The sequence below is a fragment of the Nannobrachium achirus genome, assembly GCF_963921795.1.
Source record: "Nannobrachium achirus genome assembly, chromosome: 16".
NCBI classification, from domain to species: Eukaryota; Metazoa; Chordata; class Actinopteri; order Myctophiformes; family Myctophidae; genus Nannobrachium; species Nannobrachium achirus.
Genome location: NC_137823.1, coordinates 7,239,651 through 7,267,227, shown reverse-complemented (window position 1 = coordinate 7,267,227; position 27,577 = coordinate 7,239,651). Strand labels below are relative to the sequence as shown.

At 43.2% G+C, this 27,577-nt stretch overlaps 1 protein-coding gene across 1 annotated transcript; it reads left to right on the top strand.

Moving 5' to 3' along the window:
* Nucleotides 1–6,026: 6,026 nt before the first annotated feature.
* gja1b (gap junction protein alpha 1b) lies at nt 6,027–26,200 on the top strand (the record flags this gene model as incomplete). Its single annotated transcript, XM_080745325.1, has 6 exons — nt 6,027–6,095; nt 7,796–8,049; nt 9,579–9,753; nt 19,073–19,298; nt 22,465–22,658; nt 25,934–26,200. 6 exons carry the CDS (start codon nt 6,027–6,029, stop codon nt 26,198–26,200), a joined length of 1,185 nt encoding a protein of 394 aa, XP_080601451.1.
* Nucleotides 26,201–27,577: the final 1,377 nt, after the last annotated feature.

The following is a 27,577-nucleotide window of genomic DNA, read 5'->3' as shown; positions in this document are numbered from 1 at the left end:
TAATAATGCACTGTTTATTCTATGAAGTAACGGTATGACATGCACGCACGCGCACGCACACACACACGCGCGCGCGCGAGCAAGGCACGCACGCACACACACACACACACACACACACACACACACACACACAGAGAGAGAGAGAGAGAGAGAGAGAGAGAGAGAGAGAGAGAGAGAGAGAGAGAGAGAGAGAGAGAGAGACAGACAGACAGACAGACAGGCAGGCAGGCAGGCAGGCAGGCAGACAGACAGACAAACTGTTGATTCATTTCGCTTCATTGCTCTTGAAGCCAAACTGCCGCCTTTAGGACTAAATGTTCTTTTTATTCAAACATTTCATCCATAAAGTTATGATTATTCTGCTGCTGTCATGGATTTAAATTTTCTGAGATGAAGGTTGAATTTAGACTCCCAGTAGAGGCCTATGAGCATGAGATTAATATGCAAATTAATATATATATATATATATATATATATATATATATATATATATATATATATATATATATATATAAAAAATATGCAAATGAATAGATTAACTGTACAGTTGTGCAGTTAATTAAGGCTTTACTAATCAATAGCTTTCACTCTTTACTAATCAATAGGCTATACAGTTAATTAACTCTAAACTAATAAATAGTTTAGTTTTCACTCTTTAATAATCAATGGTGCCGTTAATTAAGTACAGTAAGGTGATTGATGTTAATACCAACGTAAGGCAATGTTGATATCAAAGTTCAGTGAAGGTTAATATCAACGTACAGTGAGTCTCTCGATTAGAACAGACTTCTGCATTGCTGCAAAAGGGAAAAGAGCGACAGAACTTTTCCCTGACGATGGCTAGCCAGATTGACGTACAGTGAATGGACAGTCTTTCCTTCAGGATAAAGTGTAATGAGTTCAGGGGCGCGCTGGGCCCCTGATTCAGCCCGGGAAAAAGAATTGGAGAGGCCCTCATTGCGCGCTATAGAGAGAGATATAGTAGCTGCTGCTACTCAAAGATTTGCCATTTCAGATCATGACAAGTGACAAGCCAGTGGGCCAATTACGTGAGTTATATTTCGTCGTTGTCGGGTGGAAACCTTGTATGTCCAAAACCGTTTGTTTTGTATTTATCATTTTAAAAATGATTTAAACTAGTGAAAACAGCCGATCTACAAGCACACAACGCCTCGCACCGTGAGGCGTTGTGTGCTTGTAGATCTGCTGTTTTCACTACTTTTGTGCGACGGCCTTGTATGATGAAGCAGGGCTTTGCTTTGCGAAAAAATGTATAGCCTAAATTTGAAACTTGGAGATACAAGGTTTCTGCCCGACAGTGACGATTTACTTTGTTGGCCGCCCAGCACCCAAAATGGAACGAAGGCTGACATTTTATTTTTATTTTTTTCCTAACGGCCGGCCTGGACAGGCCGGGAATGAACCGGCTGTTCGGGAGTTATCCCGCTTTTCACAATGGCCAGCACGTCCCTGGTAATGAGTTTAAGTGAATGCACATGCTGCTAGATGACCTACTGAATGCAACTACTTAACCATCTAACTTTACTTAACTTAACTTACAATAAAGCTCTCACAATAGTAAATGACTCAACTTCACTTCACTAATATATACTGATACACAAATGTAATGCTTTTATAATCAGTGTTGTTTTTGATAGCAACTTTTGATTTAGTTTTAGTCATAGTCTTTTGAATAAAACATTTTTTTTTTTAGTTTTAGTCATTATTTAGTCACCTGAAAAGTATTAGTTTTAGTCTAATTTTAGTCGACTAAATATACGATTTTAGGCGTCTAAATCTACAGTTGATTTAGTCGACTAAAATGTATTTTGGCAGGCCTTGGTGGCATCGCAATGATGATTTTACACTTGGTTGCTGCGACGCGTTGTGAGCTTGTAGATCTGCTATTTTCAGCACGCAACACTGGACAGCAACCAAACATAAAATGACTCTTCTCCACTAGTCCCTCCCCAACAGATTAGTCCAGTTTTGTTGACGAAATTGTCAATATTTTAGTCTTAGTTTTAGTCATCACAGCTTAGTTTTCATTTCGTTTTCATTTTTTTTTTCTTCAGAGGAAAAAAATGCAGTCGACAAACATTTTTCGTCATAGTTTTAGTCGACAAAATCAACACTGCTTGCACGTTTAGTCCATTCAGCCTTAAAGGAGTAGTTCACCCCCCAAATGACTTATTTTCTATTGATTACTCATGCCATGGAGACTTGAGTTCAATCATATTTTTTGGTATTTGTCACATTCCTAAAACAAAAAATGTATTATAGTAAATTTAACCCCATTGATTCCTGATGGGGACCCAAATGCATTTGGGTCTCCATCCGGAATCAATGGGCGTACATTTATTGTAATTAAATTATTGTCTTAGTAATGCTACAAAAAACAAATGATATTACTGAACTCAAGTCTCCATGGCATGAGTAATCAATAGAAAATAAGTCATGTTGAGGGTGAACTACTCCTTTAAGTTGCTCTAAACAAACTCATTATTCTGTAGAAATGTATCTGCTGTGAACAAACTGCCTCGCCTCTCCTCTCCTCTCCTCTCCTCTCCTCTCCTCTCCTCTCCTCTCTGACTACGTCAGGGAATCTGACAGTGAATTGATACTTCATCACACAGCCATGTTGCTGCCCTGAAATAAACCCCAACCTTTATTCTGAAATAAAACCCAACCATTCTCCACCATTATTCTGAAAAAAAAAAACCCAACCATCCTCCACCTTTATTCTAGCGACGAGCTTGTATAGATCTGCTATTTTCCAAACTCCAGACCCAAAAGAGAGATTAGACGTCTGCCCAAACAAGTGAAATTGGCAGATCTACAAACTCGTCGCTTTGTGCCGTGTTGTGTCAGCTTGTAGATTGGCTATTTTCTCTACTGTCTTCTTAAACATTTATTTTCTGATTTATGGAATTTCTTAGATTGTTATTTCATTTATTCATGAAATTAGCTATGAAAGATGATTGAATTAGCTTTTTAATTTATGGGAAAAAATGTTTTGAAAAAGATAATAATTAAAAGAAAACAAACTAGAATCTGTTCTTCCGAGCACAGATCTCCACCAGGTCAGGTAGGTTATTGTGGCCTCTGGTGGCGTTATAATAGGCAATCTTTCATGGCAATCTGAATGTGTTTTAGTTGACCTGCTGGTGGCGCTATAACAGGCCGATGTGAAAAGGGTGGCATTGGTTCCTTGACCTAGTGGGGATGTGCGTGGAAAAACCTCACACATTTGAGGCATTTTGTTCATTTTGTTGCAAACTTTGGAATCCATTGATAGCCAATCAGGATAGAATATCAAATATCGGAAAAATCTGTCTTGATCACATCACTATAGAGATACTGTGTACTGATTTGTGTAATTCTTTGATCAAATCTGAAGGAGTAATATCAAAGAAAGTGTACATAAGTTGGCCTCCTAACCACTAAAGGCAGATATCATTTTGGGGGCCCTTGACATGGAAAGGTTTTGAGCACCACTGACATAGAAACATATATATTTTTTTAGAAACCTGACAGGATTTGGTAGAAATTTATAGAAACGAGTAAAAAATATTCCAAGACTTGCACAAATGTTGCAAGATTTTTTCAAAAATAGCAGATCTACAAGCTCGCAGCGTGGCAGTGGGTGTTTTCCCGACTTTAATGAGATAAAACATTCACAAACACAGCATTGATATCTACCGTTGCCCCACATCCTTGATTCCAGCATTCTTCTACATTTATTGGAGTTGTTAACAAACAATGGGATGATGAAAACCAGCTCGCGGCTGCACACTTTTATGGTGTTTGTGATGAAAGGGCTTTTAAAGCGCCACAGCATTCTTGCTAACATGCTAGCAAGTTCATCGAAAATGGCACTCATCGTTTTATTCATAGATGCTGCGTATTATTCAAAGCCAGTTACACAGTACTTTGTAATAACTCATATAGGTATGTTATTTAGGCTGATGGTCATTTGTATAGCTGGCAACCTAGTTTGTATAGTTTCAATGAACCGGTTCTTTATTTTATTTATTATAGTTTGTATAGTTTCAATGAACAGGTTCTTTATTTTATTTTAGATCGTTTTATTCCAGTGTTTTTCAACCTTTTTTCTGCATGGGCACACTTAATGTCCCAAGAATCCATGTGCACACCAACATAATACGGGGGTGTAAATATGGTCAATGTCGGGAAGAATCCTTGTATCTCCAAGTTTCAAATTTGTACGTTTCTTCGCAAAGTAAAGCTCTGCTTCATCATACCAGGCTGTCGCACAACATTAGTGAAAACAGCAGATCTACAAGCACACAACGCCTCGCACCGCGAGGCGTTCCGCGAGGCGTTGTGTGCTTGTAGATCGGCTGTTTCCACTAGTTTAAATCGTTTTTAAAATGATAAATACAATACTGGCTTTCAAGCAGTTTCAGGGTCACACCAAAGGTCCCCAGGCACAGTGGTTGAGAAACACTGGTTTAGACTGATGCTATAGGTTCTTCACAAGCTTAATTTGATAGGGTTTTTGGGTTTTAAAAACCCAAGGGCCCCCCCCTAGTGGCGAAAATAAATGTTGTTTTTAATAGGCCTAAATAAAAATATACGCCCAATGCGCCCATATCTACATAAATTCATACTAGGATATTATATGTATTTAGTAATTTCCAATATATTAGGGGTAATCATTGTAGTTTGTGCTTAAATCGCGCTAAAACAACAGACCCGGGCCCCTTTGATCAGGGCCCCCTTGATCCGAAAACCCATGGGGAATAAGGTCTAATTTCGCCACTGAGGTTCTTGGTTTAACTGTGATCAGTTCACAGAGACACTTCTATCCGATCCTATAGTTCAGGGCTTTTCAACGTGGGTGCCAGGCACCCTGGGGTGACGAGAGATAATGTGATCATATTCTGAATGTTTGCTAGGAGCCCTGAACCAGTATGGTTCCTTTAACCAGAGAGGGTATTAAATGCAGTGCTGGAGCCAAGTCATGTGATTTACCCAATAAAACACCAATTCATTCAGAATTTGTCTTCCTCTCATAATAATGAATACAAATTTTATATTTTTGATTAAAACATTGTTAGATCATACCGTTATTCTAAAGGTAATAGTAAAATATACCATAAGGTGCTGTGAGTAAAAATTGTGAATATGAGGAAAACATCAAACCCAGGGGTGCATCCCCCCATTCCGACATGCTGCCATTCAGACATCCCCCCATTCCGACCTAATTCATTCCTAACCCTAACCTCTATGGAAGTGCTGCCACTGAGACAATTAGAAGTCAATGTCGGAATGGCAGCATGTCGGAATGGAGAGCGGTCCCCTAAACCCAGTGCGAAGTGAGCAGAGTTCATTTCATTAAGCGCCCCGTGAAGCTTGGGCCAAGGGGCCAAGTGTGGCACATACTGTGCATACAGTACATAAAGACAGACAAAGCCAGATGTAGGAGCGGTAGAGAAAGAGTGACCAAGATATGTCTGCATGTTGGCCATATGTTGGTCAGTCGCTGCACCAAACAACCTTGTCCTTGTCTTTAAAACCTTGTGTTTGTCTTTAAACCTTGTGTTTGTCTTTAAACCTTGTGTTTGTCTTTAAAACCTTGTCCTTGTTTTTAAAACCTTGTGTTTGTTTTTAAACCCCGTTTAAAACCTTGTCCTTGTCTTTAAAACCTTGTGTTTGTCTTTAAAACCTTGTCCTTGTCTTTAATACCTTGTGTTTGTTTTTAAACCTTGTGATTGTCTTTAAAACCTTGTCCTTGCCTTTAAAACCCTGTGTTTTGTTTTTAACCCCTGTGTTTGCCTTTAAAACCTTGTGTTTTGTTTTTAAACCCTGTGTTTGTCTTTAAAACGTTGTCCATGTCTTTAAAACATTGTGTTTGTCTTTAAACCGTGTCTTTGCCTCCAGAAGATTGACGGTAGTATCTTTGTGTCTGTCCTCAGAAGGTTGACTGTAGTATTGTTGCTTCAGAAGGTTGATATATTTATATTATTTATGTATTTATGTAATATTGTTGCTCCAGCAGGATGGGTGACTGGAGTGCTCTCGGCCGGCTCCTGGACAAGGTGCAGGCGTACTCTACGGCCGGAGGAAAGGTAACCCTAACCCTTACAATAATTAACAGTTCTACTGCCAGATGTTATTATTTATTTATTGGGGCTGGTGCCAGCAAAAAGCAGCTTACCTTTGCGATGTTATAGAAAATTATCTATTGATATTTTCAAACTAACCCTTAAGTTCTGTTCGGGTCATTTTGACCCGTTTTACATTTTCATTTGGAAAGAAAAGGTAGAAGTTTTACATTTTTCCACCTGAAACTCACTGGCCTTAAAGATTCTTCTGAGATGAACATGTAAAAAAAATATTTTTGCACTACACCCATGCTAGACCCCCCTCATATGTTTTGAACCTTAAGTGCTGTTCGGGTCATTTTGACCCGGAAGCACAGATGCACAGAAATACACAGTATTATGCCAAAACACAGACACACAGTCACCCCCACTTCTAACACCCCCCTTCCGAAGCCCCCTTCCAAAGCCCCCCCCCCCCCCCCCCCCCCACACACATAACCCTGATGCACAGAAATACAAGGAATCATGTACAAACACAGATACACAATCACCCCCTAACCCCTTACACCCCTTACACCCCTCCCCCCTCCAACCCCCCTCACCTCACCCTTACCCCCTCCCCTCCAAACCCCCCAACCTTTGTCCTAGTGTATACGTTCAAGTGTATATCATGTGACGTTCATGTGTGTTCACTGTTCACATGTTCAGCTCTGTGAGAATGATGTCCTGTTCTTGAACCACAAGTATTCAATTAATGGGCAATTGGGCATGGGCATGTTGGAAAAAAAAAGTTCATAAAAATTATTGTCTGATTTTCATTTTTTTCTATAAGCATGAGCAATATTGCCCAGTATTAAATAAAGTAGCTTTTTTTTTTTTACATGAATTTCAGCTAAATCAGTGTGATATAGCAAAGCAGAAATGCAAACATTTACCATATATATCATATGAATTGGTTTGGTATTGAGTCAAAGTCAATGTATCATGATGATTTGTTAAGTAAAAATTTATATTAGTGTTGTTTTTTTTAAACCAAATATCCCCCGGGTCAAAATGACCCGAACAGAACAAAGGTGTAGTGAATCTGAACAGAACTTAAGGGCTAATTCTTTTTACAATACAACACAACGCTCATATGTGTACTTTAGCCGAGCTGGCGGCAGAGGGCAGCCTTATGCAAAGAATGACTGTGAATTGGGCCGCTTTGCTTGCCATCCATTCAGAGCATAGAAATGCATTTTCTAGAACAGATCTACAGAAAACAGCCAGGAAGTGATTTGGGACTCCATTATTGCTAACGTGCTGTGGATTTTTGAGAGCAGCATTACGGGAGATGTTTTACTGTACGCGGCGGCGCGACCCCACATCAGCTTACAGTCATCAGACAAGGTAAAAAGAACGAGCCGTATTGGCAACGAGCTGGGTTGAAAATTGGGCCGAACGGGAACGTCCGAAGCGGTAAAAGAGTAAATGATAACTAGAAATACTGTTCCTACGAAACAGTGTGGGCTCGCATCTACCCTTTGGCTGCACCTCATTGGCTAAGGGCCCTGCCTTTGTACTGTCGGTACAAAGGTAGTTTCTTACGTCATTTTGAGGAGAACTTGACTGATAGATTACGCCATTTTGAGGAGAACTTGACTGATAGATAAATAATGAAAATAACACACGTGTAATTAATGATAATTAATGATAATTAATTAACTCCATGGTGTCGGGGGAAGGTGTGGCTCTCTGTCCTGTTCATCTTTAGGATCCTGGTCTTGGGGACGGCGGTGGAGTCGGCGTGGGGAGACGAGCAGTCGGCGTTCAAGTGCAACACGCAGCAGCCTGGCTGCGAGAACGTCTGCTACGACAAGTCCTTCCCCATCTCCCACGTCCGCTTCTGGGTCCTGCAGATCATCTTCGTGTCCACGCCCACCCTGCTCTACCTGGCTCACGTCTTCTACCTTATGAGGAAGGAGCAGAAATACCACAGGTAGCTTATTAGAATTACCTCAGTCTTTATAGTTGGGGAGCCACAGGCCCAAAAGCTCAAAGAATAGGGTTTTACCTGTGACGTCATGACATACTTTTTATTTTTGTTTTTTCTATTCATTTGGTCATTAAGGTTCCCAGAATGAGAGGCCTGCTCTACCGGAAACATTGCGAAAAAAAGTTATGGCCATTTGTATTCACTGTCCCATCGACTTCACTATACAGGAAAAGAATACAAAAAATAGATCTGCTTTAAGTAGCATGTGAGGGGTCAAACTAGGGGTTATTCATGATTCTGAATCCATTGCAAGCATTTGTTTTGCAAGAAAAACATTCCTTGGGCTAGATTTCGGCCTCTCAAAACTGTGATTTTTGATGACTTATCACTTTTCACCGTTTTGTGGGGCTGAAATCTAGCCTAAGGAATGTTTTTCATGCAAAACAAATGCTTGCAATGGATTCAGAATCATGAAGAACCCCTAGTTTGACCCCTCCCATGCTACTTAAAGCAGATTTATTTTTGTATTCTTTTCCTGTATAGTGACGTCGATGGGACTTTTTTTTCGCAATGTTTCCGGCAGGGCAGGCCTCTCATTCTGTGTACCTTATTGACCAAATTAATAAAAAAAACTAAAATAAAAAGTATGACATCACAGGTCCTCTCAAATTTTGGGCCTGTGGCTCCCCGGCTAATAGTTAAATGACTAGTATAGTAGGGTTAAACAAGCCTACGGTACTTTACCTACTATACTGTATAGTAGGGTTAAACTATAGCCTACTGTACTAGTACCTACTATACTATACTGTATAGTAGGGTTAAAACGTCTTCTACTTGATGAGGAAGGATCAGAAGTATCACAGGTAGCTCCTCTGTTGTTGTTTTAGGCTGATGCTAGGTTTGACTGCTTGTCCCATAGTTTACTGAGACACTACACCAGGGCCGGGTATCTTTGATGATGGAGAGGCAGATACAAGCTCACAGTGCGGCACTGAGTGCCGTGCTGCAAGCTTGTAGATCTGCTATTTTTGATAAATCGTGAAAATTAGAATTTTGACTTTTAGAATTATTCTATAAGTGTCTTTTGAATCCTTCTAAGACTTTTTGAAAAACCTATGTTTCTATGTCAGCAATCTGGCCAGCCATCGTCAAAGAAAAGGTCCTTTTCACTTAACTGGAGCTCAGTTAGTCTGTTCTTGAGACTACTATGTCAGTGGATCTCAAACCTTTTCATGTGAAGGACCACCAAAATGACATTTATTTGGCCACGGACCCGCATCTCAAAATATTTAGTTCCAGGGACCCCCCAGAAGCAAAATTCGCCTTTGAAAATACATATAGTCAAAGATTTGCACACATTTTCACGACTTTTTCAAAAATAGCAGATCTACAAGCTCGCAGCGCACTGTGAGCTTGTATATCTGCTATTTTTCACTGGTTAAAGCATTCAATAATTATTTTAAAGCGGGTCGTCGTTTACATGTTTGGAATGGTCTTGCTCACTGTCTGTAAAACGTCTCCATTGTGAACAGGAAGGAGGAGGAGCTCAAGGCGGTGCAGAACGACGGCGGAGACGTGGACATCCCTCTGAAGAAGATCGAGATGAAGAAGGTGAAACACGGCCTGGAGGAACACGGCAAGGTGAAGATGAAGGGAGCCCTGCTCAGAACATACATCGTCAGCATCTTCTTCAAGTCCATCTTCGAGGTGGGTTCCCTATAACACTATATTATATTATCATTATACATATCCTATAACACTATATTATATTATCATTATACATATCCTATAACACTATATTATATTATCATTGTATATACATATCCTATAACACTATATTATACCAGTAAGCCAGCATCTTCTTCAAGTCCATCTTCGAGGTGGGTTCCCTAGAATGCTATATTATATTATCATCATATATACATATCCTATAACACTATATTATATTATCATCATATATACATATCCTACCAGTAAGACTCCCTAATCGGGAGATAAGCGACCGTTGGTCGCTTATCTCCACAAATAGGCCAAAAGTTTGTTTTACCAATTATTACACTCTATGTGAACATTTACATCAACAAATCCCAAGTACAGGGCATCATCTGGGATACAATCCCTTTTATGCCCATATATGGAGATCCCTAACATAATCCCTTTCATGCCCATATATGGAGATCCCTAACAGAATCCCTTTTATGCCCATATATGGAGATCCCTAACAGCATCCCTTTTATGCCCATATATGGAGATCACTAACAGCTAACAGAATCCCTTTTATGCCCATATATGGAGATCCCTAACAGAATCCCTTTTATGCCCATATATGGAGATCCCTAACAGAATCCCTTTTATGCCCATATATGGAGATCCCTAACAGAATCCCTTTTATGCCCAGTTGGTTGCTAGGGTAAAAAAACATGGTTGCTATGGTAAACAGTTGGTTGCTAGGGTAAACAGTTGGTTGCTAGGGTAAAACCATGGTTGCTAAGGTGGTTGCTAACGTACACTAACAGACCAGCAACAACAGACTGTTGCCACAGCAACGTACACAAAGGTTTGTGTACACATGTGGTGTGATGTCATACTGAAGATATGTGACATCACACCGTACACAAACAAAGGTGTGACGTGTGACGTGTGACGGACGGACGGACGGACGGACGGACGGCCGGTGGAGGTTTTCATAGTAAACTGCTCCCTGACGGTCGCAATAACACTATATTATACCAGTAAGTCAGCATCTTCTTCAAGTCCATCTTCGAGGTGGGTTCCCTAGAATGCTATATTATATTATCATCATATATACATATCCTATGACACTATATTATATTATCATCATATATACATATCCTATCGGGAGATAAGCGACCGTTGGTCGCTTATCTCCACAAATAGGCCAAAAGTTTGTTTTACCAATTATCAAGACATACGGGCAGTTGACAGTTTGCCATGGTTACTCATTGAAGTTGAATCTCCATATATGTTGGTCGCTTATCTCCACAAATAGGCCAAAAGTTTGTTTTACCAATTATTACACTCTATGTGAACATTTACATCAACAAATCCCAAGTACAGGGCATCATCTGGGATACAATCCCTTTTATGCCCATATATGGAGATCCCTAACATAATCCCTTTCATGCCCATATATGGAGATCCCTAACAGAATCCCTTTTATGCCCATATATGGAGATCCCTAACAGCATCCCTTTTATGCCCATATATGGAGATCACTAACAGCTAACAGAATCCCTTTTATGCCCATATATGGAGATCCCTAACAGAATCCCTTTTATGCCCATATATGGAGATCCCTAACAGAATCCCTTTTATGCCCATATATGGAGATCCCTAACAGAATCCCTTTTATGCCCAGTTGGTTGCTAGGGTAAAAAAACATGGTTGCTATGGTAAACAGTTGGTTGCTAGGGTAAACAGTTGGTTGCTAGGGTAAAACCATGGTTGCTAAGGTGGTTGCTAACGTACACTAACAGACCAGCAACAACAGACTGTTGCCACAGCAACGTACACAAAGGTTTGTGTACACATGTGGTGTGATGTCATACTGAAGATATATGACATCACACCGTACACAAACAAAGGTGTGACGTGTGACGTGTGACGGACGGACGGACGGACGGACGGACGGACGGACGGACGGCCGGTGGAGGTTTTCATAGTAAACTGCTCCCTGACGGTCGCAATCATCATATATACATATCCTATAACACTATATTATACCAGTAAGTCAGCATCTTCTTCAAGTCCATCTTCGAGGTGGGTTCACTAGAACACTATATTATACCAGTAAGACTCCCTAATCGGGAGATAAGCGACCGTTGGTCGCTTATCTCCACAAATAGGCCAAAAAATTTGTTTTACCAATTATCAAGACATACGGGCAGTTGACAGTTTGCCATGGTTACTCATTGAAGTTGAATCTCCATATATGGAGATAACCTACGCATCACACTAAGTCTGACCTCACCAGCCCATATTTGGGCATGAGCAACTTATGTCTCCATATATGGAGATATGATGACATCACACAGTCCTCAGCCGATGATGTGGCGTGATGTCATACAATACACAAACGAGCCCTACAGTATAAAGGGGCAATTCTTGCCAGGAAAGAAGCATTTCTTCGACTCAGACCTTATCGCCAGGGTTGGCTTATAGCAGCTGTCGGTAGGACCATATATGGATTCTGTTAGTGTGGATCTCCTAACAGGGCATCTGGGATACAATCCCTTTTATGCCCATATATGGAGATCCCTAACAGAATCCCTTTCATGCCCATATATGGAGATCCCTAACAGAATCCCTTTTATGCCCATATATGGAGATCCCTAACAGCATCCCTTTTATGCCCATATATGGAGATCACTAACAGCTAACAGAATCCCTTTTATGCCCATATATGGAGATCCCTAACAGAATCCCTTTTATGCCCATATATGGAGATCCCTAACAGAATCCCTTTTATGCCCATATATGGAGATCCCTAACAGAATCCCTTTTATGCCCATATATGGAGATCCCTAACAGAATCCCTTTTATGCCCATATATGGAGATCCCTAACAGAATCCCTTGTATGCCCATATATGGAGATCCCTAACAGAATCCCTTTTATGCCCATATATTATGGAGAAATCCCTGCTCTGAGTATCTGACATCAGTGTGATGTCACCTGTTTATGCCCATATATGGAGATCCCTGCTCTGCGTATCTGGTTGCTATGGTAAACAGTTGGTTGCTAGGGTAAAAAAACATGGTTGCTATGGTAAACAGTTGGTTGCTAGGGTAAACAGTTGGTTGCTAGGGTAAAACCATGGTTGCTAAGGTGGTTGCTAACGTACACTAACAAACCAGCAACAACAGACTGTTGCCACAGCAACGTACACAAAGGTTTGTGGCATACTGATGCGGAGATATGAGCAGGGCAAAGGTGTGACGTGTGACGTGTGACCGACCGACCGACGGACGGCCGGTGGAGGTTTTCATTGCGACCGTCAGGGAGCAGTTTACTACCAGTAAGACTCCCTAATCGGGAGATAAGCGACCGTTGGTCGCTTATCTCCTGTCACACTGCTGACATCAGTATGACATCACACCGTACACAAATGACCATTATATAAGACCGGCATTATCTACCGACAGATTAGTAACAAGATGTCAAAATCATTGAAGGTTTACCCTACTAACCAACTGTTTACCCAATTATCAAGACATACGGGCAGTTGACAGTTTGCCATGGTTACTCATTGAAGTTGAATCTCCATATATGGAGCCGATGATGTGATGATGTGGTGATGTGGCGTGATGTCATACAATACCCAAACGAGCCCTACAGTATAAAAGGGCAATTCTTGCCAGGAAAGAAGCATTTCTTCGACTCAGACCTTATCGCCAGGGTTGGCTTATAGCAGCTGTCGGTAGATAATGCCGGTCTTATATACTCATTGAAGTTAAATCTCCATATATGGAGATAACCTACACATCACACTAAGTCTGACCTCACCAGCCCATATTTGGGCATGAGCAACTTATGTCTCCATATATGGAGATATGATGACATCACACAGTCCTGGGATACAATCCCTTTTATGCCCATATATGGATGGAGATCCCTAACAGAATCCCTTTTATGCCCATATATGGAGATCCCTGCTCTGAGTATCTGACTGAATCCCTTTTATGCCCATATATGGAGATCCCTAACAGAATCCCTTTTATGCCCATATATGGAGATCCCTGCTCTGAGTATCTGACTGAATCCCTTTTATGCCCATATATGGAGATCCCTGCTCTGAGTAACTGACATCACTAATCCCTTTATACCCATATATGGAGATCCCTAACAGAATCCCTTTTATGCCCATATATGAAGATCCCTGCTCTGAGTATCTGACATCACTGCGATGTCACCTGTGATGTCACAGTGACACATCACCACAGTATCAGGCGTTACACGTATACATATATACCAGCAACAACTGACTGTTGCCACAGCAACGTACACCAGGGAAGAGAGCATTGCCTGGAATGTTGAATCTCCATATATGGAGATAACCTACGCATCACACAAAGTCTGACCTCACCAGCCCAAACTTGGGCATGGACGACTTATATCTCCATATACGGAGATGGCCATATATGGAGATACGATGACATCACAGAGTCCACAGCTGATGATGTGGCGTGATGTCATACAATAAACAAACAAGCCCTATATACTGATGCGGAGATATGAGCAGGGCAAAGGTGTGACGTGTGACGTGTGACGTGTGACCGACCGACCGACCGACGGACGGACGGACGGACGGCCGGTGGAGGTTTTCATTGCGACCGTCAGGGAGCAGTTTACTACCAGTAAGACTCCCTAATCGGGAGATAAGCGACCGTTGGTCGCTTATCTCCACAAATATCACAACCTCCACCTCTCACGTCATACGGGCAGCCATAGTTACACCTGGAATGTTGAATCTCCATATATGGAGATAACCTACGCATCACACAAAGTCTGACCTCACCAGCCCATACTTGGGCATGGACGACTTATATCTCCATATACGGAGATGGCCATATATGGAGATACGATGACATCACAGAGTCCACAGCTGATGATGTGGCGTGATGTCATACAATAAACAAACAAGCCCTATATACTGATGCGATACGATGACATCACAGAGTCCACAGCTGATGATGTGGCGTGATGTCATACAATAAACAAACAAGCCCTATATACTGATGCGGAGATATGAGCAGGGCAAAGGTGTGACGTGTGACGTGTGACCGACCGACCAACCGACCGACGGACGGACGGACGGACGGCCGGTGGAGGTTTTCATAGTAAACTGCTCCCTGACGGTCGCAATGAAAACCTCCACCGGCCGTCCGTCCGTCCGTCGGTCGGTCGGTCGGTCGGTCACACGTCACACGTCACACCTTTGCCCTGCTCATATCTCCGCATCAGTATATAGGGCTTGTTTGTTTATTGTATGACATCACGCCACATCATCAGCTGTGGACTCTGTGATGTCATCGTATCTCCATATATGGCCATCTCCGTATATGGAGATATAAGTCGTCCATGCCCAAGTATGGGCTGGTGAGGTCAGACTTTGTGTGATGCGTAGGTTATCTCCATATATGGAGATTCAACATTCCAGGCAATGCTCTCTTCCCTGGTTGCGACCGTCAGGGAGCAGTTTAATATGAAAACCTCCACCGGCCGTCCGTCTATCAGTCGGTCGGTCGGTCGGTCGGTCGGTCGGTCACACGTCACACGTCACACCTTTGCCCTGCTCATATCTCCGCATCAGTATATAGGGCTTGTTTGTTTATTGTATGACATCACGCCACATCATCAGCTGTGGACTCTGTGATGTCATCGTATCGCATCAGTATATAGGGCTTGTTTGTTTATTGTATGACATCACGCCACATCATCAGCTGTGGACTCTGTGATGTCATCGTATCTCCATATATGGCCATCTCCGTATATGGAGATATAAGTCGTCCATGCCCAAGTATGGGCTGGTGAGGTCAGACTTTGTGTGATGCGTAGGTTATCTCCATATATGGAGATTCAACATTCCAGGCAATGCTCTCTTCCCTGGTGAGAATTGCCCCTTTATATAGGGCTTGTTTGTGTATTGTATGACATCACGCCACATCATCAGCTGTGGACTCTGTGATGTCATCGTATCTCCATATATGGCCATCTCCGTATATGGAGATATAAGTCGTCCATGCCCAAGTATGGGCTGGTGAGGTCAGACTTTGTGTGATGCGTAGGTTATCTCCATATATGGAGATTCAACATTCCAGGTGTAACTATGGCTACCCGTATGACGTGAGAGGTGGAGGTTGTGATATTTGTGGAGATAAGTGACCAACGGTCGCTTATCTCCCGATTAGGGAGTCTTACTGGTAGTAAACTGCTCCCTGACGGTCGCAATGAAAACCTCCACCGACCGTCCGTCGGTCGGTCGGTCGGTCGGTCGGTCGGTCGGTCGGTCGGTCGGTCACACGTCACACGTCACACCTTTGCCCTGCTCATATCTCCGCATCAGTATATAGGGCTTTTTTGTTTATTGTATGACATCACGCCACATCATCAGCTGTGGACTTTGTGATGTCATCGTATCGCATCAGTATATAGGGCTTGTTTGTTTATTGTATGACATCACGCCACATCATCAGCTGTGGACTCTGTGATGTCATCGTATCTCCATATATGGCCATCTCCGTATATGGAGATATAAGTCGTCCATGCCCAAGTATGGGCTGGTGAGGTCAGACTTTGTGTGATGCGTAGGTTATCTCCATATATGGAGATTCAACATTCCAGGCAATGCTCTCTTCCCTGGTGAGAATTGCCCCTTTATATAGGGCTTGTTTGTGTATTGTATGACATCACGCCACATCATCAGCTGTGGACTCTGTGATGTCATCGTATCTCCATATATGGCCATCTCCGTATATGGAGATATAAGTCGTCCATGCCCAAGTATGGGCTGGTGAGGTCAGACTTTGTGTGATGCGTAGGTTATCTCCATATATGGAGATTCAACATTCCAGGTGTAACTATGGCTACCCGTATGACGTGAGAGGTGGAGGTTGTGATATTTGTGGAGATAAGCGACCAACGGTCGCTTATCTCCCGATTAGGGAGTCTTACTGGTAGTAAACTGCTCCCTGACGGTCGCAATGACATCACACCGTACACCAGTAAGACTCCCTAATCGGGAGATAAGCGACCGTTATCTCCACAAATAGGCCAAAAGTTTGTTTTACCAATTATTACACTCTATGTGAACATTTACCTCCACCTCTCACGTCATACGGGTAGCCATAGTTACACCTGGAATGTTGAATCTCCATATATGGAGATAACCTACGCATCACACAAAGTCTGACCTCACCAGCCCATACTTGGGCATGGACGACTTATATCTCCATATACGGAGATGGCCATATATGGAGATACGATGACATCACAGAGTCCACAGCTGATGATGTGGCGTGATGTCATACAATACACAAACAAGCCCTATATAAAGGGGCAATTCTCACCAGGGAAGAGAGCATTGCCTGGAATGTTGAATCTCCATATATGGAGATAACCTACGCATCACACAAAGTCTGACCTCACCAGCCCATACTTGGGCATGGACGACTTATATCTCCATATATGGAGATGGCCATATATGGAGATACGATGACATCACAGAGTCCACAGCTGATGATGTGGCGTGATGTCATACAATAAACAAACAAGCCCTATATACTGATGCGATACGATGACATCACAGAGTCCACAGCTGATGATGTGGCGTGATGTCATACAATAAACAAACAAGCCCTATATACTGATGCGGAGATATGAGCAGGGCAAAGGTGTGACGTGTGACGTGTGACCGACCGACGGACGGACGGCCGGTGGAGGTTTTCATAGTAAACTGCTCCCTGACGGTCGCAATTATCATCATATATACATATCCTACCAGTAAGACTCCCTAATCGGGAGATAAGCGACCGTTGGTCGCTTATCTCCACAAATAGGCCAAAAGTTTGTTTTACCAATTATTACACTCTATGTGAACATTTACATCAACAAATCCCAAGTACTATGCAGAACGACCCATTTCAAGTTTTTAATGTACAACAATATTTAGAAAATAGGTCTACAAGCTGACAGTCCTCGTCCCTTATATTCCCATAGGTTATATGGAGATCTCAGTGTTTGTCAGGCCTTGTTCATTTATGCCCATATATGGACATCTCTATATCTACTGTAACAGTCCTTGTCCCTTTATGCCCATATATGGAGATCTCTTAACTGTAAGTCCTTGTCCCTTTTATGCCCATATATGGATATTCCTGATGTCATCAGTATATGAACATATATGGGCTTTCTGATATGCCCATATATGGAGATCTCTTAACTGTAAGCCCTTGTCCCTTTTATGCCCATATATGGATATCCCTGATGTCATCCGTATATGCCCATATATGGGCTTTCTAATATGCCCATATATGGAGATCTCTGTATCTCCATATATGGGTATAAAAGGATACTTCAGGTCTGACATCAGGTTTGTTTATATTGGGTTGCTAGGTTTGACATCACAAACTCTATGGGCCATCTGACCTAGAAATCTATATTTGGGCATAGATGACTCATTGTGACCTCATCACACGTCGACCGCACGTGTGACGTGCGGTCGACCGCACGTGTGACCGACGGACGGCCGGTGGAGGTTTTCATACTAAACTGCGACCTTACGGTCGCAACTAAACTGCGACCTTACGGTCGCAATAACACTATATTATACCAGTAAGTCAGCATCTTCTTCAAGTCCATCTTCGAGGTGGGTTCACTAGAACACTATATTATATTATCATCATATATACATATCCTATAACACTATATTATATTATCATCATATATACATATCCTATAACACTAAATTATATTATCATCATATATACATCCTATAACACTATATTATACCAGTAAGCATCTTCTTCAAGTCCATCTTCGAGGTGGGTTTCCTAGAATACTATATTATATTATCATATCCTATTAATACTATATTATATTATCATCATATATTCATATCCTATAAGTGAGTCTCTCACACAATATTTACATATATGGGCATTCCAAGCTATGGGCTTTATATTGATGACATCAGGGATCTCCATATATGGGCATACAAGGGACAAGGACGGAATTAATTTGCAAGTGTGACTTGTGTCACGGCTGGTTGGTGCCTTGCATGCTTTCCTCTGCCATCGGTGTGTGAATGAATGTGCGTGTGAATGGGTGAATGTAATGAATGGGTGAATGTGTGTGTGAATGGGTGAATGTAATGTAATGAATGTGTGTGAATGGGTGAATGTAATGCACAATCTATGTACTGTAAGGTGCTTTGGAATAAAGTGCTACGCCTATGTAAATGCACCATTTACCATTTCATAATCATAATGATATATTTTATCTTCTAGGTTGGTTTCCTGATCATCCAGTGGTACATTTATGGCTTCAGCCTGGCAGCTGTGTATACGTGCGAGCGCTCCCCGTGTCCACATCGTGTGGACTGCTTCTTGTCTCGTCCTACGGAGAAGACGGTGTTCATCATCTTCATGCTGGTGGTGTCTCTGGTGTCTCTGATGCTCAACGTCATCGAGCTCTTCTACGTCCTCTTCAAGAGGATCAAAGACCGCGTCAAAGGTGGGTGGGGGAAAGTAAACACAGCACGTTTAGGATTGAATGTGGAATTTGGCTTGCAAAGTACACCTTGATGACATCCAGTCAATCCTCCAGTTCTAGGCAACACAGAAGGGGACTTTTTTTCTTATTTCCACTAGGGCATTAACGAAAAAGTCGACAAGTCGACTTCATTACACAAGTCGACTCCCACCATAGTAGGGCGGCGTGGCTATAAAATCGTTCAATTTTGCGATAAAAGCGCCAAACTTGGTAGATATTTTGATTGATATATTAGAAACAAATCTGGATATCGGGCCATCAAAAATTTAGATTTTTCAAAATGGCCACTAGCGGTTTGTTAAACCTTCCTAAATCACCCTCTAGGAGCGACAGTTTTAGTGATAGGAAGCTGAAATGTTGCATGCTGTGTGTGCATGTTCATGTCAATTGGTTAAAAGGGGGGTGTCAATGGGAGTGGCCTATCATAAAAAGGTGCAACTTTTATATAGATGCACAGATTTGCACAAAATGTTGTGGAAAGGTTGGTCACGACCCAAATAACATCTGAGTAACTGTTCACACCATCTTCTAAAAAAGGGGTTTGTCATTAGGACCAGTGTAATACCAGTGTAGTACCAGTACAAAACCAGAAGCTCCCTCCCATCAGGTTGTTCTTCTTCACCTCCTCAATTCAACTCCTCAGGGCCAAGATCTGGGATTATGTGGTTCTCTCCTCTCGAAAGGCATTTTGGTTTTCCTCGGGTGAGGGTTGATGGCATGCCGAACCTTTGCTGCAATACAGGTCAGGCTGATGCCTCGGTAGCTGCCTAGCAGGGCAAGGTTACAGAACTGTAGGATGATGTGGTCAAGACATCAGTTCTTTACGACCTCTGGGGGTATGCCGTCCGGCACAGCACTCTTACCCCTCTCTCAGAGTGTTTTTCACCATGGCAAACTCAGTGACCGTGAAGGGATCATCCTTGATGTTGAGGTCCATGGAGGAATGATGGTATTTCTTCCTCCTCTCCATCTGATGTTGTGCCCAGCAGCCCTCGGAAGTGGTTGAACCAGGTCGCTACCCTCTCCTCACTGGTGTGTCCCTCGACCTGTCCCTCCTTGGTCCTCTTCCTTGGTCCTCTTCCTCGTCCAGGCTTCTCCATACTGCCTCTCACCATGCGCTGCCTGGACTCTCTGCACCCTCTCCATCAGTTCCTCCCCCTTGATGTTATCATAGGTACTGAAGAGAAGCTGTTTGGCCTCGTTCAGTATCCCACGTCTCTTCACAGTAGGCTCACATGCAAAGCCAAGCCATGCTTCCTCCACCCTGCCCCATGCCGCTACGACCTCTGGGTGTTTGGACTGCAGGGAGCTTCTGGTTTTGTACTGGTACTACACTGGTATTACACTGGTCCTAATGACAAACCCCTTTTTTGGAAGATGGTGTGAACAGTTACTCAGATGTTATTTGGGTCGTGACCAACCTTTCTACAACATTATGTGCAAATCTGTGCATCTATATCAAAGTTATGCACCTTTTTATGATAGGCCACTCCCGTTGCCACACCCCCTTTTAACCAATTGACATGAACATGCACACACAGCATGCAACATTTCAGCTTCCTATCACTAAAACTGTCGCTTCTAGAGGGTGATTTAGGAAGGTTTAACAAACCGCTAGTGGCCATTTTGAAAAATCTAAATTTTTGATGGCCCGATATCCAGATTTGTTTCTAATATATCAATCAACATATCTACCAAGTTTGGCGCTTTTATCGCAAAATTGAACGATTTGTCATGTTTCAAGAGCTACGCCGCTCCACTACCAGAGAAAGTCGAAGGTCGAAGTTTCTATTGTGAAAATAGCAGATCTACATGCACACTTTAGTTACTAATTACTTTGTAGATTTTGATTATTATTGCATAACATGCAAACCCTTTCGCCCGTTGGGAAATAGCTGATCTTCAATCTACTCTTTTCAGAAGATTCTTGTACATTTCATACATTTGAAAACCTTTTGGGGAATTGGGACATTTTGCAGTACATTTTGATGACAATACTTTTGTACCTTTACTCAATTACATTTCGAAATGACATAAATAGCAAATCGGAGTTCTTTTTTGCAAAATCAAGTGTTTTTATTCACCTTTTCCTTTTTCGGTGTATCTATCTATCTACCTACGGTACCTACTTACCTATCTACCTATCCATCTATCTACCTACATACCTACATCACAGATTTTTTTATGGCCAAGACCGGAAAATAAAATTCCTCCCGGACATTCTGACCGATTGAAAAACCAATGGTCATTTATTATTATCGCTGTCTGCTCCTCTGTGCAGGCTTCCTCTCTCTCTCTCTCTCTCTCTCTCTCTCTCTCTCTCTCTCTCTCTCTCTCTCTCTCTCTCTCTGTCTCTCACTCGCTCGCCCGCTCTCTCTCTCTCTCTCTCTCTCTCTCTCTCTCTCTCTCTCTCTCTCGCTCGTTCGCTCGCTCATTTCAGTGTCAGTTTGCGACGCACGCACTGCATGTAAAGCCATGGGAATTAAGGAATGCACGCACGGTCAGCAATCAACCCATATAAACAAACATTATACACTTGATTGAAGTTCTTTATGAGGAGGAGTGGAGACAGTAGGAAGAGCCTTTTCAACTTGTCAAGTTGCATAACATGCGCACGGACGCACTGTCTGTCTGTGTCACCACTCGACAGTGAGTAATGGACCAGAATGCTGGCCAGATGAATCTATCAACCTTATGAAGCAATTGCTATTTTTCAATATTCTTAAGTCAAGACATGGTATTGTACTGTTGGCATGAAAGATGCAGCAACAGAAAGACCTTGTTGTGAAAGCAGTGTGCCACATGCAGCCAGCCTGCACGATTAGTCCAATATAATTAATTCCCTTATGCAAGATTGAAGCGTTTTTTTTTTCTTTCTTTTTAGCCTACTTTTTCCATTCAATTCGTTTTCAGTCCCAACTATGCAGTGAGTAGGCCTAATACTTTAACTGTTGCTATTGGCTGTTTGTGCACCTGCTTGTAATTTATGCATTAAAATGATTATGTCCGGTATTTTCTTCAGATGTCCGGTACATTTTAATCATGCCGGTCACGGTGACCGGCTGTTAAAAATCCTAGCGCGACCTCTGACCTACATACCTACATACCTATATACCTATCTATCCAGGTCAGCAGCCGCCCACAGTCTACTCCAGCGGAGGCACCCTGAGCCCCACCCCTAAGGACCTGTCCACCACTAAGTACTCCTACTACAACGGCTGCTCCTCCCCCAGCGCCCCGCTGTCGCCCCTGTCTCCTCCGGGGTACAAGATGGCCACCACCACCACCACCGCCGGATCCTGTAGGAACTACAACAAGCAGGTCAGCAGAGACTAGAGGTGTGCATTGGAACTACAACAAGCAGGTCAGCACATACTAGAGGTGTGCATTGGTACTACAACAAGCAGGTCAGCACATACTAGAGGTGTGCATTACCAAGCAGGTCAGCAGAGACTAGAGGTGTGAACTACACCAAGCAGGTCAGCAGAGACTAGAGGTGTGAACTACTTGCCTGGCTCCAGCCCATAGACCCGCCCACTCTCTGAGCGGACTGGTTCTCTTGGTCTGGTGTTTCCATATGACGCGCCTCTTTCTATGGTATCTTGGCGCACCAGCCAATGAAATCAATGCAAGACGGAGGAGGGGGTGGGTCTAACTTTTGTTTTTTGTGTACACACAAGTCAAACACAACCCCTCCCACCAGATCTCTTGTGATTGGCAATTTCAAATTGCCAATCCCCTCCCCTTTGTAATCTCTTGTCAATGGGACAATGTCAGACTCAAGCTCAACGCAGAGTCTGAAATCAGGCTAGCGAACTACAACAAGCAGGTCAGCAGAGACTAGAGGTGTGCATTGGCACTACAACAAGCAGGTCAGTAGAAACTAGAGGTGTGAACTACAACAAGCAGGTCAGCACTAGAGGTGTGCATTGTTGGCATTGCCCTCACGATTCCATATGATTACGGTTCACCAGGTAACCATTCGATTCGATTCGATTATACAGTGATGAGCCTACACAACTAAGGTTTTCGCCCACCTCACTTGTAACCTCACATCACCAGTCTTTCCACCTCGGAGGAACGCATGGTATCCGTTTTTAAACGGACCGTGTGATCCGGTCTAGGCGTGGCCTAAACGTCCGGAAAAGTCTGGAAATCAGTCAATCTGACCCTAGATCTATTCTGTACTAGGAGGCATTAAAAACACTGGTCGCGTCTTTCCAGTTCAGTTTCAGGCTAGCCTGATTTCAGACTCTGCGCTGAGCTTGAGTCTGACATTGTCCCATTGACAAGAGATTTCAAAGGGGAAGGGAATTGAAATTTGAAATTCCCAATCACAAGAGATCTGGTGGGAGGGGTTGTGTTTGACTTGTGTGTACACAAAAACATTCCCCCCTCCCCCTCCCCTCCCCTCTATGTCAGGCATCAAACAGGTTGTTGTCTTTGATGCTAACGAGGATGTGCAAAACCCCCTTTGAAGTTAAAAGGGAGCAAAAAGAGCTTTGGCTGAGCTACTGTTTCTGTTGATTTTCAAAAGTTAGACCCACCCCCTCCTCCAAGGCTCCGACTCTCATTGGCTTGGTTCTGCCTAAACCAAAGAAACTTTAGTGTCATATGACAACACCAGACCAAGAGAACCAGTCCGCTCAGAGAGTGGGTGGGTCTATGGGCTGGAGCCAGGCAAGTTTCAGGCTTTTATTTAAGTAAGGTCCAGGAAGGTCCACGCTCGCAGCATATGTGATGCGTTTTTGTCACACAGGAGCCTCAAACAAGGTTGTTTCTTACACTAAACACCATTTTGTTGGTGAAATTACTTCTGTGCACGACAGATTTCTGTCAAATATGAACATTTTAAGCTTCCGGTACAATAATTCAAAATGTACCATCTGGCAACACTGTAGGCTACTACTCTCATGCTAGCTTCCTTAAGGGGGGCGCTCTCCATTCCGACATGCTGCCATTCAGACATTGACTTCTAATTGTCTGAGTGGCGGCACTTCCATGGGTTATAGGTTAAGTTTAGGTATAGGGTTAGTGTCGGAATGGGGGGATGTAACCCTTACTTACATAGTGTGACGCGACAGTAAACATTGCTTCCTGGTTCACAGGCGGCGAATCAGAACTGGGCTAACTACTAGTATGGAGCTAGTTAATGACAGTAAACATTGTAACGCTACTAGTATAGAGCTAGTAAACAGTAACATTGTAACACTATAGAGCTAGTTAATGACAGTAATCATTGCTTCCTGGTTATTTAAAGAGGTGGTGCCATAGTTTTGTACTTTTTGTGTGTGGTTATAATGTGCAGATTTGTATTCCCTGTGTATTGTGGTTACTTCCTGAAAGCTGAAAGACTGAAAACACAGTCGAAAAACACTGATTTAATGACATCATGAACTCATCCCCTCCCTTTTTACCATACACCCAACACTGTGGGTGTGTCCGTCCGTGCGTGCGTCCGTCCGTCCGTCTGTCTGTTACCAGCTAATCTCCGGCGCTGTTGGCCCAATCGCTGCCAAACTGCACACACACTCCCTGGATACCAATTCAGAACCTCTGCCCCACATGCCAGTACTCCTACTGATTTTGTCCAAAAATCACGCAAACCGGTAGACAGTATCTCTACAGTCATGTGATCAACATGAATCTGTCCGATTTTCCATATTCCATCCTGATTGGCTAAAACTGGCTTCCAAAGTTTGCAGGATTGGTCCGTTTTGAATAAAATGCCTGAAATCATGAACACAATGTGCCATTTTGGATGAAATTGTGCATGCGCATTCCCAATAGGCCGAGGAATAAATGCAACTTAAAAAAAATCAAATCAGCCTCATGGTGGCGCTATAACAGGCAGATTCTTGTTTTTACCTATAACTCCACTGATCAGTGTACAACTTTATATGTGCACTCCCTAGAGGCCAAGGAAAAACCTTTGCCCTGCATTTTTCATATCTGCCTTTTATAGTGCCACCAGGAGGCCGACTTGAGTAAAACAATTTTTTTCCTATTATTCCTTGAGATTTTATCCTTAAATCATGCAAGTCAGTACACAGTATCTATATAGTCATGTGATCAAGACGGACCTGTCTGATATCTCATATTCCATCCTAATTGGCTAACATTGGCTTCCCACTAGGTCAAGGAACAAATGTCACCCTTTTCACATTGGCGCCACCAGCAGGTTGACTTTTGCCAAACTAATTTTTGGAACAAAATGCCTCAAATCATGCATGCAGCGCCAGATTGCCGTTAAAGTCCAAAGAAGTCATGGCACCCTTTTCACATTTGGCGCCACCAGGACCTACTTTTTTTTTTCTTCTTTCGATCCCCCGGTTTAAACTCACCAGAAGTATCTCGATCTGCATTGGCATATAGTGGGGATTTTGGCCGAGTTTTTTTTTGATAATTATCATTTATTTCGGTTTTAATGACCTAGTACGGAAAATTCCGGTCGGCTAATTTGAGTACAGAGGAAGTACGGTTTAATCCGGTTTTAATATTAAGTGGCTCCACGTAGCTGAGAAAGAGTTAATGACAGTAAACATCGTAAACATTGTTGCTTCCTGGTTACTTAGTCGTTGTTTCCTGGTTCCCAGGCGGCGGAGCAGAACTGGGCCAACTACTCCACGGAGCAGAACCGCCTCGGCCAGCAGGGCGGCGCCGGCAGCACCATCTCCAACTCCCACGCTCAGGCCTTCGACTTCCCCGACGACACGGTGGAGCACGTCAGGAAGCCTCTGTCGCCCTCCGCTGGCCAGGAGCTGCAGCCGCTGCAGCCGCTGGCGCTGATGGACGTGCGGCCCATCAGCCGCGCGAGCAGCCGCGTCAGCAGTCGCGCGCGGCCCGACGACCTGGATGTGTAGCCCCGCCCTCGTCCTGCAAACCCCCGCCCTGTTTCGCTTCCGCTGTTCTCCCGGTCCACCACCAGGGGGCGACGTCGCCCCCGCTAGACATAGAAAGGTAGACGCCTCCTCCCACCCGCGGGGCGCCGGCATCGCCGGGCGGGTCAGGGCAGCTTCCTGTGTCGTCACAGAAACTGACGTTCGGTTGGCCCAGTGCCATCCAGGTGTAGGCCAATCAGAGGCAGGTGGGGGCGGGTCTTTTCATTAACCCTGGGTGAGATTGGATATATGAACTGAGGGCACCGGTGATGTGCACTGCACTCCTGTCGCTTGTTTTATCCGAACGCACCCTGCGTTACGAAAAGACCCGCCCCTACCTGCCTCTGATTGGCCTATAAGAGGGTATGCGCGTGACATCATCATCATCATACCCGGAATGCCTACTGAGTGGCAGAAAACGACTTTCTGGCCTCGACAGCCTTTACATCCAAACAGAAAAGTCCTATCTGATTGCATTAAACAGCGTTAAACGATGTTAAACTCACTTTGCCACTCGATTTGCCACTCAGTTTATGCATGCGCATACCCTCAATACCAGAGGCGTCAATTGGGTATGGCAGGGTATGGCAGATGCCATACCTTGGGTACAGGGGAAAATAATAAAATGTACTTAAAATAAATTCATCATGCATGTTGCTAAGGTATGGCAACATGACTGGTGCACCAGTGCACCAGTCATGTTGCCATACCTTAGTTTTTGCTGAACTGATGCCACTGCTCAATACCTAGATCACACTGGTCTTACCGAACGTCTGTTTCTGTGTCGCACGCGGAAGCTCCGCCCCTTAACCGTCCCGCAGTGCCGACGCTAACCGGTCGCTCCAATGAACTGCAGCAGCCAATGAGGTGTCTAGGTTTTTATATCTGTGGTGTCGCCGGGGCAGATCAACCAGGAAGTGCTTGAGAATCCTTCTGGCAGAAGAGACTGATGGGGCCAAACCTCCATCATATAGAGACCTTAAAACATGATACTTAACACTGGCCGAGGTTCCAAGACAAATACTAGCAACACTTTCTACTGCTAACCCAGCTTTCTACTAAAAACAACACAAGAAGAATTCCATGGATGCTGGTGATAAATTACATAGCAACACACAAACACACACACACGCACGCACGCACGCACGCACGCACGCACGCACGCACGCACACACACACACACACACACACAGTAAGTGCCCTTAAAATGCATCGAAACATAGAGGCCATACTTCTTGTGCTTTAATAACAAAGGTAATTAATGAATTATTATTATGTGAAATAGCACTAACATATTTTTTTTGTTCTTTTCTATTTGTTAATTTTTCCACTTCCGTGTCAATCATTATGTATTATTGC